The 9,884-nt window shown below is 54.3% G+C and overlaps 2 protein-coding genes across 2 annotated transcripts in view; one reads left to right on the forward strand and one right to left on the reverse strand.

Moving 5' to 3' along the window:
• Positions 1 to 2,517: 2,517 nt before the first annotated feature.
• Tspo2 (translocator protein 2) lies at positions 2,518 to 3,702 on the reverse strand. The gene is made up of 3 exons (XM_004624434.2): positions 3,533 to 3,702; positions 3,080 to 3,221; positions 2,518 to 2,882 (listed from the first exon to the last, which is right to left on the reverse strand). The coding sequence occupies exons 1-3, from the start codon at positions 3,700 to 3,702 to the stop codon at positions 2,682 to 2,684; spliced, it is 513 nt and encodes a 170-aa protein (XP_004624491.1). The 3' UTR covers positions 2,518 to 2,681.
• A 4,218-nt stretch (positions 3,703 to 7,920) lies between these two features.
• Positions 7,921 to 9,884, forward strand: part of Unc5cl (unc-5 family C-terminal like) — an 11,044-nt gene continuing 9,080 nt past the window's right edge. Inside the window, exon 1 of the mRNA XM_004624165.2 lies at positions 7,921 to 8,066. The gene's annotated coding sequence lies outside the window, so the exon portion shown is untranslated. The remainder of the gene's footprint in view (positions 8,067 to 9,884) is intronic.

The following is a 9,884-nucleotide window of genomic DNA, read 5'->3' on the forward strand; positions in this document are numbered from 1 at the left end:
CCTTCTCTTCCTTTTTCAGGTCCAGAGTAGGGGTAGGAGTGGAAGTGGCAGTATTTTTTTTAAAAAGTATGACATTGTGTACGTTTATTCAGTCATCGGATCAATCAAAAGTTTGAGTCTTTGCTCCGTGCCCTGCCCTGCGCTGAGGCTGCAGACATAAAGGTGGGTGGGACCCGGTGTTTGCTCTTCCTTGGCTCTGGTGACCCGTCCCTGCTGGCTGGAATGTGCTCTGGAGGAGGAAGGGAGGCTGCATTTCCCTTGGACTGAGTGAGCTCTGGAAGGGACCCAGGTCCACTTCCAAAAGATGCTGTCTTGGGGGATTTTCTTGTAAGGCCTTTGCTCCCCCCCAGGGGGAGTGTGTGTAGTTTGTTTCAGTCTCAAAACTCAGCTCAGAACCACCGACTGTCAGTGCTAAGTGGACCTTGAGAAATAAGCTAGGCCTGGAGTAGTGGAACCTCGTGGAACAGCTAACCAAAGTGCTGGGAAGCTTTGAAGATCTCAAGATGCCAGAAGCCCACTCCCAAAGTTCCAAAGAGTCTGTCTGGAGGGGGCTCCAGGAACACGACCAGTTTGTGGAGCTTCGTAATGGTCCTGGCACACATTCTGCCAGAGTTCTCAGCCTGGGCTGCCGCTGAGGAGGCCCTGGGGGGTTAAAATGTGCTCCTACCCATGCCTTGTCCCTGGAGAGTCTGCTGTCACTCCACCAGGCAACAGGGGAGGATGCCTGGCCACAAGCTGTCCAAGCCTTGCAGGTGGCCTTGTCAAGGACTAGGGAGACGGCCCAGGGCAGCTATTCCTTGCCACCACCAGGGCTGTGAGACAAGATAGGAAGAAAAGAAGGGAGGAGACACACAGATTAAAAGATGACTTTGATGGAAAAGGATAAATTCCCACAGAATTCAATCCTCAGCTTCCTGAGGCGTATGTACCTTTTTTTTTTTCTATTTAGGACAGGGTCTACAGGGCCTACAAGGTCTCACTATGTAGATTGGACTCAGTGATTCTCCCATTTTCAGCCTTCCAAGTGCTGGGATTACAGATGTGTGCCACCACGCACAGTCTCAATCACTGTCTCAGTGTGCCCAGGGGCAGGGCCTGCACGGCATGCCAGGGATAGAACCCCTGGCCCCTGAGTCTGTGTAAGCCGGCTCTTTAGTCCGCTAAGCTATCTGGCTGGCCCTCATGTGTACCTTTTGATCTTAAATGTTATTCTTTTCTTTCTATCTAAAAGGTACCCTAGACATTGTCAAAGGAAAAGAAACTGCTCAAAAAGGAAAGAAGAACTAGAACCAGGGAAAGGAGAAGAGAAGGAAGGACTGCATTAGCTAAGATAATTCTACTACAAATTCCTGTTAGTTCATCAAAAGGAAAACAGTGTTTATATTGTTTGATCAATTTTACATGCCTAATCTTGTAATCTGAGAAACTACTTTGAAGATAACAGTATTTAATAGAATAATCATTATAATTTCCTATCATCTTGTTTTGAAATTCTGTATTGCTCTCATTGTCTTTAAAAAAAAATTAAAAGCACTCAGGAGGCTGAGGCAGGAAGAGCGTTGTGAGTTCAAGCTCAGCCTGGGCTGTATAGTGAGACCTTGTCTCAAAACACCACAAACCAAAACTAAACAAAAATAGTCACAGATTTAGTGTGATGTATATTATAAAGTCATATTATATGATCTAATAAACATTGTATGTATTCTAGAAACATGAGATATAAGTTAATATACTGTATAACATATAATATATATAGTCCTAGTGTGTGATGTTAGGATCCCTTTTTGCTTTATTAGTCTCTTTAGGTTTTTTTTTTTATTTTTTATTTGTGTGTGTGTGTGTGTGTGTGTGTGTGTGTGTGTGTGTGTCCAGCTCAGCCCACCAGGGGGCGAGGCTGGCTGGCATGTGGTGCTGGGGGATTGAACCGCGGTCCCTGTGTTTTGCCAAGCTTGTTCCAAGTAGGTGCTTTAGACCACTGAGCCATCTCTCCAGCCCCTCTCTTTAGGTTTTAAGTGATGTTTCAAAAAGATTTTGTTTCTCTGGTGGTTAAGAATTGAAGTGCTAGGGCCGGCGAGATAGCTCAGTGGACTAAGTGCCTGTGGACCAGGGTTTGATCTTTGGTATCACATGCCGCACCAGCCCGGTCCCCGGGCACACTGAGAGGGCCACGGGGTCTGTGCGTGGTGGCTCATGCCTGTGATCTCAGTGCTGGGGAGGCTGAACACAGGAGGAGCACTGTGAGTCCCAATTTCGTAGTGTGACCCTGCACAAAATACATTAAAGCAAAAACAAAAACAAAACAAAACAAAACTGAAGCGCTGAAAACCCTAACAAAGCTTTGGGTGTGCACGACCGGTATGGAGCCGGCGCCACCCTCCTGCTGCGGTTCACACATCTGCCCAGGGTGCCCCATCGCACGCAGGGGCAAGAACAGCTCTGCTCACCTGGCGGCCCCACGCCGCACGCACTCATGCACACTTCACCCACACCTGCCAAGTCACCAAAGCGATTTTATTATTGGAGTATAAAACATGTTCCCCTTTCCCATTTCTCCAAACCCCAAAAAGAAGTCGGCAGCGGGGGCCCAGGAGAGTGCCTGACAGTGTGCCTGGCCCTGGGACTAGCTGGCAGGCTCCAGCCCCCACCCTGGCCCCCTCCCTCGTCTCCTGGGCCCTGCAGCCTCAGCTGCCGCTCTCCCCTGTGGGCTGAGGCTGGGCAGTAGGGCAAAGGCTGTCTCTCCAGAGTCGATAGGTGAGAACGGCCATCACCGTGAGCCAGGCCAGGTAAGGCAGCAGCAGCAGGGCAGCCAGCTTGTTGATGGGGTGCCAGACCAGCACCATGCTCACCACCAGCCCATAGAGCAGGAGCAGGGGGAGCAGGGCCTGGACAGAGGGACGGGGTCAGCCTGCTGCCTGGGAGCCAAGCCCCCCCCCTTTCTGTAGGCCCTGCATCCAGTCACCCCAGGAGCCCTCAGGACTCTGCCCACCAATCATCTGCCATGCCTGATCTCAGCTGCCTGCTTCTGGCTGGTGGGCTCCCCTCTTCCCCCCACCCCAGCACTGAGCTCCCGGATGCTTACCAGCCCTGGGTTGACAGCCTCCAGGAAGAGCATCAGGACCACCCAGCTGATGAGCAGCTGGACAGTGTAGAGGCCAAGGGGCAGGGCCAGGCGCCACTTACAGTCCCCTCTGAGGTCCTTCCAGATCAGGTAGGAGGCATAGCTGGTGAGACAAGCGGCAGAAACCAGCGGAGGGTGTCCTGCAGCTCCTAGTGGAGGCTCTCTGGGGTCTGGGTGTAGGAAAGCTGGTGTGGGCCTGCTATGAGGGGCAGGGCAGGGGTAGGTGCAGGAGGGAGGGAGGAGGAGGAAGTAGAGGAAGGGGGCTGGCTGGGCTCCTTGGCAGACAGAGGGCTTCTATCTTGGGGACCCACTTGGAGAGGCAAGATGGGGTGTATCCCTTTGGTGGAGTTGGATACAGGGAAACTTGCTCCCTCTCCCGGGTGGTAGGGCCACGTGGGAGGAGCGCATGCTCACCCTATGAGAAAGTAGGTGGTGGTCCACACCAGCAGCACGGTCTTGTAGGGTGGGCACCAGGGCAAGGTCCTCAAGCCCTTGCACCAGTCGGTCACTGAATATCGAGTGAACAACCAGGGCAGGAGTCCCAGGTGAGGCAGGCCCACAAAAATGGGCCCTTGGGGCTGCATTGCCCTCCAGCGGGCAGAGCCTGCAGAACAGAGAACATGCCGAGGCCCTGGCTTCCCGGGGCCCTGCCCTGTGTTACCACGTCTGCCTCCACCTCTACTGTGCTGCTTTTCCTGGGCCAGCACCCCTCTTAGGAGGTTGTCGTCCAGTTCCCCCTGCCTCCAGCTACCTAGGGCTCAGCTCCAGCCCTGCTCCTCTGCATCACAACCCAGACTCTTTCCTAGCTCCCATACATTTCTTTTGACTGTGCTAAGCATCTGGTCCCAGAACCACACTGGTATCAGCAACTGCCGAGTTAAAGTCTTCCCGTCCTCTCCAGGTATCTCACCCCGGGGGTCGGGTCCAGGTGTCACCTTCTTTTCTACTTCCCACAGCAGGCTGCACCCAGGCAAGTATTGAGCAGGCCCTTGCCGAGGGCACTGTCTTACCTCAACTGAAGGTGCCGGACCTGGAAGGCCCATGTTCTGAAGGCAGGAGCCAGAGATTCCCTGGCCTTTTCTAGTCGCCAATGGGCTGGCCCATCTGCCCGGGCTTATCTCCCTAAACCAGACTGGCACACTCTCAGGCCCACCCAAGTCGATCTGCCCAAATCCACAACAGCTAACAGCCACTGTGGGCAACCCCTTCTCTGAAGCATGAGGAGTACACTCCCCCACACCTCTCTTTCTGGATGGTCAGGCTGTAAAACCAAGCAGCTAGATTTCTTGTGGCCAGATTCTTCAGGAAGCATCTATCTGGTCTTTATTTCTAAAGCTACTTTGCTCATGGCTCTTTATTTGCATATCATTTGCATGTGGGATACTGTACAGACCCTTCTCCAATCAAAGGGCTATCCCCTTGTATCATTCTCTTTTGCTCTTGGTATGGCCAAATGTGATGGGACATTGTGGTGAATGTGGCCATGAACGCTCTCCATGTAATCCTTCATAGTTCTTATTTCTGAAGAAATTCTAGAAGTCCTCTTTCTCGAGTGTTTTAGATGTGCTGTGGTGGCTGCCTCCATCTCCTGAACCTCTTCAGCATGTTCGCCTTGCATTGCCATTTTGACTTTGGGGAAGAGCCAGGAGGTGTGCGGCGTCAGATTGGTGAATCAGTTGGACGAGCATGCAGCGTCATAGCTTTACGAGGCTGCTTTCCCGGTGGTGGCCCTTGGCAGCGGCGCTGACTGCCACTCGGATCACACCTTGTAAAGACATGAAAGAGAAGTCCAGAAAGTGGCAAGGATGATGGAGTAAACATACCAGCAGGGAGGGGAGCATCGTTTGGGGGATGATGGCACTGTATCCTTTACTATAAATATCTCTTTATTTTTTTTTAAACAGTCACCATGTTTTTTTCTGTTGCCCTTTGTACTTCAACTTTCTCCCTAGGATGGGATTAAAGGTGAAAATTTTTGATTATTTTTAATGTTCTGGACTGATCGCTCCATCCATCCTTTCCTGCCGAGGGTCAAGGACCCCGTCCTGGTGGCTCCAGGGATTGGGTTAGCCACCTTGCTTGCCTGCCCATCTTCCCATGTGTCCTTCTTGGCTCCTCATTGTCCTTTGCTTGTTTTCTGCCATCCTATCTCTCTGTCTCTGCATTTCCTATTTTTCTGCCCAGTGCTGAAGATTCCTTGCCCTCAGCCTCTTTCTCCTGTCCCCTGGGTTTGCAGGTCTCAACCCCTGGAGTGCACCACCCAGGCCTGAACCTGACCATCCAGGACCTGTGCAGGGCAGGAGAGGGAGCGTGGTGGGCACGAGGATGGAGTGGGGCTCCTAGCTGGCCTATGCTTTTCAGATGTCAAGGTTGGTGACATAGTGGTGATGTGATGTGGAGTCCAGGTTGGGGCTTGTATGGCCCCAAAGGTTCCTCTCAGTGGGGGTTCCCTTGTCTGCTGGATTCTTTTTTTTTTTCTCCAGTGCTAGACAGGCATGCTACTCCTCAGCTACACCCCACCCAGCTAGGTCCTCCCTGATGCCTGGTCTTTGGAGGAATTCTCGATGGCACAGTTGAGGGCCTGGCACTGCAGCACCCAGGAATTAGACATAGCTCAGCTCCCAGGTGCCACTGTGTGTCCATGGAGGTCGCACGGCCTTCTGAGCTCTCCAGAGCCTTTCTGTAACTACAACTGTCCCTAAGTGACACAAACATCAACTTTGAAATGAACTCATGACCCGTGAGCATGGACCCTGTTATGGCCTTCCCCGGCCATGGGCCTGCCTGGCCTGGAACTTGTGCTTGTCCCACAACCCCCAGGGCATCGTACCCAGGGCATCGTGACTCAGCGACTGCAGAGGGGGGTGGGGAATCTGGGCAGGGGAGGCCTGTGCTTCCTGACAGAGCCCATAGCTGCCCTGAAGAGAGGTAGGGAAGGCTGTCCCTATCTGCCAGCAGAGTCCAGCCTCTGATGGACTCTGACACAAAGATTGTCACCTTCCCTCTTTGCTCCCCGTTGAAGTTCCACGTGCCTTTCCTTGCTTGTCCTTTAGCCACGGGGTCTCCTTTGAAGGTTGGTTGCTTTCCATCTCTTCCTTTGTGACATCTCTCCCAGATGGGGACGCGACTCCCTGAGGGTATCTGTCCTACTCTCTCCCCTCCTCCAGCCAGGGAGAGATGGCAGTCAGGGACAGGAAGCTAGCGAATTATTAGGGGCTTCTTATTATTAGCTTCTTATCTTTTTAAAATCATATTTTATTTTTTTGCTCGACACACCATTGAACATATCTGTGGGGTACAATGCGATGTATATGTCTTGTAACAGTCAATTCATGCAAGGAGCCAATCCTGCACATGTAATATTTGTCATTGCTTAGTGGTGAAAGCACTCCGGATCCTTTCTTCTAGCTATTGGGAAACGCACACTGAATTATTATTAACTATAGTCACCTTACTGTGAAAAAAAAAAGGCAGAGCTGAGTCCTCCTATCTAACTGTAACCTTGCACAGGTCGGCCAATCTCTCCCCCGCTCTATCCCTCAGTCTCTGATACTTGGCTCTCTCCCTGGTTTATTGGCATACTGTTGACAAGATCCAAGATACGGAATTCTCTTAAGTGTCCATTAACAGATGAATGGCTGAAGAAAATATCACACACACACACACACACACACACACACACACACACACACACTGGAATACTAGTCAGTCTTAGAAAGCCAGAGGAAATCCTGCTAGTTTGTACGTGTGCATTGAGCCCTAGGCACAGAAAAACAAAAGCCATGTGACTGCGCACGCGCTGAATTGAAACACTTGCTCTCAGGAAGGGGGTGGGGACAGCAGGAGCGGCTGGTGGGAGGGGCTAACGGGAAACATCAGACTTCACCTTGGTGATAACAGGGCCTGTGCGGTAGGCACTTTTCCTTTATTGGTTTAATAAATGACTGCTATTCTCCTGTCCAAGGTAGATGTTTTTATCTGCACGTGTCAGACAAGAGGAAAAGAGAGTGAAAGGGGTCATGTAGGTAACGTGGGGTCAGCAGGGCCTCGAGTTGCTGTCCTGGGTCCAGAAAGCCTCCTCTGCCCTTTAAGTGGGGGACCCAGGTCCCTCTGGAGCAGCTGCTGTGAATCTGGTGCGCCAGGAGCTGAGGAGACAGCAGAGGACAGGGGGGCGAAACCCCGTGTCCCCAGCATTTTCATTCTCCTGGTCATCTCCTTGGATGGATTTCCTAAGGGCCCAGGATGGCACACGACCCCAAAGCCCCACTCTTCTTGCAAAGGGCAGTATCCCTCGGTAGCTCTGCGAGTGCAGGGGTGGGGGTGAGAGTGGGGTGGAAAAGGCAGTGGTTAGGGTGCCAGATGCTACCTGGTGCCTACTGGGATTCCTATTGTCTTAACTCTCAGGAAGGGCTGCATTAGGTCAGCAGGCCCCAACCCCTATCCACAGAAAATAGAACCTGCTTTTTGTCAAGCCTCCTAGGGGACTCCTGCTTACTTTGCAGTTAGAGAAGCTCTGGCTAAGGTTCCCTCCTTTGCCGCCTATTATTTGAATAGACTGGGAAACGTCAGACCCCCGCTCACCAGCAGGGGGCGCTGTAGGGAGGTGTCCAGGTGCCTCGTCGTCCCCTTGCCGTCTCCACCCTGCCGTCTGCCTTCGTCCCTTACAGCTCCACGCAGATAAATTCACTGCCTTCTGAGATCCTTGGCTACTCCCCTACCAGCTGGACTTAGCCAGCAGACAGGGACATTCAAGTCCACCCTTGTTCCCCTGTTTAGAGCGGCAGGGAGGAAGGGTTCTGTCGGGAAGCACCAGGCCCCTCCTACCCGGAGTCCCCGCCCACCGCCACCTGCTGGCTGGCCTGGCCCCTGGGCCTGGACGACCTGCATCTGCCAGAAGGAGCTGTGGGTCCTGCACAAGCCCGGGGGCCCTGGGAGCTTCAGACAGAAGGTGAGCTACAGCGGGATCACCGTGTGGAAACCCCATGTGGAAGGAAGGGAGGGGGGACCTCACAGCTGATGGGTACGTGGGCCAGGGGGTGCTGTGGTGTGCACAAGCATGCTGGTGTGAAAGTGCTGCGACTCGGTGTGGACGCATCCTTCCCAAGGCTCTCTGAGCCCTGCAGTGATCCCCGGAGATCCACCAGCTATTGGGGACACCCAGGAGAACCCGAGGTGGGGGAGGGTGAGAGCTTAAAGCGGTGAGCAGGACTTTGCAGCAGGACTAGATTTTTCCCCTGGAGAAGGCGCTGCCCAGGGACAGCCGGCGGTGGCCTTCTGAAGGGCTTCTTTTGGGGAAGAGGTACCCAGGATGACCTGGGGAATGGGCAAGCCGAGCAGTGGATGGAGTGGGGAGGCCCACTACTCACAGCAGGGGCTGCCTTGCTGTGGGTTCCGCTTAGCAGCTAACACCCCTTCCTCTCCTGGACTGGGGAGGACCGAATGAGTGTGCAGGAAGCCTCCTAGAGGAGCTGGCACCTGGCCCGCAGGCTGAGCCAAGGGCGGAGTTAACCTGCTCAGGGCAGGTAAATGAATGGGCTGCCTGCAGAGGCCCTGGGCCCCAGGAGGCTGGGCGAGGGGCCCGGCTGCACCGCCTGAGAGTGGAGAGGGCTTGGACTCTGGTCTTTGGAGGCCCCAGGAATGTTACTGGTATAGAAGCAGAACGGGTTTCCTCCTTTCTTTCCCGTTTGCTGCCCATGCCCTGCCACTGGGGCTTGATGGGCAGGACATGTGGGGTATCAGTCGCCGTGGAACTGAGGCAGTGCCTTCAGTTCCTTGTTTGGTTTCCTGTTCATTCAACTTCATTTCTCTTAAAGGAGGAATTGTGGAGAGGAAGAAGTGGGGCGAATCGGGGGGCATCTGGAAGTCCTCCCTGGCCCCTTGTTCCTCCTGCCTGCAGTGTTTGCTCCATCTTCCCCTCCGTCCTCACAGAGGACGGACGGCTCCTTGTGGTCCTCTGTGAAGTGGAGATTTAAGCGGCCCCAAGTAGGAGGGGAAAAACCACCCAGCAGCGCGAGGGCTACTGCTGGTGCTGTGTGAGCCACAGTTGCTGCTAATGTGCAGAAACCAAAAGGAACGGCCAGGACATCGGGAGAAGCTTTGCTGCTCCCGTGCAACCTGCGCCCGGGTCGGAGCACTGCCAACCACCTGCTTCACCCACTGTATGCCCTGCAGGGGGCCTGGTCGGAGAAGACAGGGGCACGGGCTGCAGGGCTGGATTTTAAGGCAAAAGGAACAACACTAGACCTCTGCTTCCTGTGCACATCTCCAGCAAGCACACAGGAGAAACGGGTCCTGCGCCGGCGCTCGATCCTGAGGCTATAAAGAGCTTCTGCTCGCATCTGGCAGGAGCTAGGGAGAGGGTGAGGGAGGAAGGAAGGTGGGCAGAGCGTCAGCTCTGGGTTGCCGGGTGAGAGAAGGCAGCAGCGGGGAAGGATGCGGGAACTCGTCCCATGCAGCCTCTGGCGAGTCCATTCCCGGAGTCTTGAAGGAGGAAAACGTCTGCGAACCCAGCCGCCAGCTCAGCCGGGGAATTCCCTCAGCAGCTCCGGGAGAGCTGAGGAAGGCGTCGGCCGTGGCGGGCCCGAGCTTCTCGCCGTGTCTGATACACGGCTGGGGCCCGCAGGCTGTGCACAGGGGCGCGGGCGCCGGCTGAGCGGCCGCGAGGGAGCCGGCCGGCTGCTGCGCTGCACCGGTGGGGCCCGGGCAGGGATGGCCCAGCTGAGGAGGCGGAAAGCGGCGGCAGAGGAGAAAGCCAAGGCTGGTGCAC

This window comes from Octodon degus, unplaced genomic scaffold, assembly GCF_000260255.1.
Source record: "Octodon degus isolate 3935 unplaced genomic scaffold, OctDeg1.0 scaffold00005, whole genome shotgun sequence".
NCBI lineage: Eukaryota > Metazoa > Chordata > Mammalia > Rodentia > Octodontidae > Octodon > Octodon degus.